Raw genomic sequence first — 2,010 nt, forward strand, 5'->3', positions numbered from 1 at the left:
TTTAGACACCAATTATAGTGGTTTGTGAACTTTCTATATTTTTCAACATATTTTCCCCATTTTATAGATCTAAATCTTATTCTTGAAAGTTTCTAGAGATATTTTATTGCGATTTATCGTCCAATCTATCTAAAGGATCCATATCAGGATTTTTAGAAACTCAGTAGCATTTTGTGCGGTTTAAAAACTTTATCAAATATCTACATCATTTTTGCTCAAAAAGGAGAAAACCGCCCTTGAAACCACTTTAAATCAGGTTAAAGAAAATCTAAACGGTTTTGAGTGGTCATAGGATAAGAGTAAGACGCCATTTTGAAGTTTAAAAAGGGAAATATTAAAGTACTGATGCTGCAACTTCATCAACCAGAAAGGGGCCTAGCGTCACTCTGCAATCGATCACCAGTCGGTCCATTCAGGCCCAGGGCCCAGCCCAAGCAGCCACGTGCGTGCGTGCGCGGTGCGCCCGACGACGCCTCATCATCAAAATGCCAAATTGGGGGGAACCGGAATCGCAGGCGGCTTTCCAAATTCTGCGTCTGCCGCTCCCGCGCGCAAATCCAACCGCCAAGCCGAAACGAATTGATTTCCCTCCTCCCGCCCAGACGCGAGAGATCCCGCGCGCGCGCCCGCCCGCTCCCCGATCCGACGGCCCTGGCCTCCTCCACGTCAGCAATCCGCGCCCCGCCCGCTCCGCCAGTCATCCACCGCGGCCTCTACATAACCCCGCCGCCTCCGCTCCCATTCCACTCCCACCCAAAATCCCAAATCCACCACCGCCACCACACCAGTGATTCCGTCCGACGAGAGGACAGACTAGTGTGGGAGGAAGAGAAGAGGCGAGTATGAGTTCCGGCGGCGGCAGGGGCAAGCCCAAGGGCACCAAGGCCGTGACGCGGTCGACCAAGGCCGGGCTGCAGTTCCCCGTCGGCCGCATCGCGCGCTACCTCAAGACCGGCAAGTACGCCGAGCGCGTCGGCGGCGGCGCGCCCGTCTACCTCTCCGCCGTCCTCGAGTACCTCGCCGCGGAGGTAACTGCCCCCAATCCGTTTCTTTCTCCCCCGTCCTCCCTTCCGCGAATCCGTTCGGATGATTGCTGAATCCTTGCCGTGCTCGTGCGCCGCCCGTAATCGCTTGCTTGCTTGCAGGTGCTGGAGCTGGCGGGCAACGCGGCGCGCGACAACAAGAAGAACCGCATCGTGCCGCGCCACATCCAGCTCGCTGTGCGCAACGACGAGGAGCTCAGCAAGCTGCTCGGCGCCGTCACCATCGCCGCCGGCGGGGTGCTGCCCAACATCCACCAGACGCTGCTGCCCAAGAAGGCCGGCGGCAAGGGCAAGGCCGACATCGGATCCGCGTCCCAGGAGTTCTAGGCGGCGGCGGTTGCAGGCTTCTGTCTCTGGTTCGAACCATGCTTCAACATGAAGGCGCTCCGCCGTTCAAGTTTCGTCGATTAGCAGCAGTATTAGCGTCTTGTCTTGTCTATGGTTGGTTAGGTTTAGGTTCTGTGATGGATGGTTTATCAGGTGAAGTTTGGTGAATGAAAGCTGCCTATATGTATCAATCAATCTTGCTGGAATGGACGAAATGGTCGGTTGCTGTTACTTGCTGTGGTCCTGTCTCCTATCTTTGTTGTTGATTTTGTTTCTATTCAGTTGAGGTTGCTACTGACTGATCTGCGGATGCCTTGTTTCTCGGTTGTGATTACTGCAGTCTGAAATTCTTATGTTTCATTCAGTACCTGTGATGCCCAAATCCATGTGCTCATCAACTACAACTGCTATACCTGTTGGGTATACCGAACCGCCCCGCTCCCTGCTATTTTTGGAATTAGGGATATCTGGAGGGATAGCTATGGTATGAGATGCAGCTAACCATACCTACTCGTACCTAAGCACCCCTATGGTAGGAGTGGAGAGTGGAATCCGAGGGAAAAACTCCTTGGGAAACTGCCTAAGTGGTTGCTTTTGAGGTGCTGAGCAAGATTTGTGAGCAACACGGGGATTAGTTTAC

At 53.6% G+C, this 2,010-nt stretch overlaps 1 protein-coding gene across 1 annotated transcript; it reads left to right on the forward strand.

The window, feature by feature from the left end:
* The first annotated feature begins 752 nt into the window (after nucleotides 1-752).
* LOC136505383 (probable histone H2AXb) lies at nucleotides 753-1,606 on the forward strand. The gene is made up of 2 exons (XM_066500532.1): nucleotides 753-1,028; nucleotides 1,146-1,606. Exons 1-2 carry the CDS (start codon nucleotides 843-845, stop codon nucleotides 1,368-1,370), a joined length of 411 nt encoding a protein of 136 aa, XP_066356629.1. The 5' UTR covers nucleotides 753-842; the 3' UTR covers nucleotides 1,371-1,606.
* The last annotated feature ends 404 nt before the right edge of the window (nucleotides 1,607-2,010 follow it).

The sequence above is a fragment of the Miscanthus floridulus genome, chromosome 14, assembly GCF_019320115.1.
Source record: "Miscanthus floridulus cultivar M001 chromosome 14, ASM1932011v1, whole genome shotgun sequence".
NCBI lineage: Eukaryota > Viridiplantae > Streptophyta > Magnoliopsida > Poales > Poaceae > Miscanthus > Miscanthus floridulus.

Coding starts and splice junctions, on each gene's coding strand:
- LOC136505383 (XM_066500532.1), top strand. CDS start 843: ATGAGTTCCGGCGGCGGCAGGGGCAAGCCCAAGGGCACCAAGGCCGTG. Junction 1,029..1,145: donor TCGAGTACCTCGCCGCGGAG/GTAACTGCCCCC, acceptor GCTTGCTTGCAG/GTGCTGGAGCTGGCGGGCAA.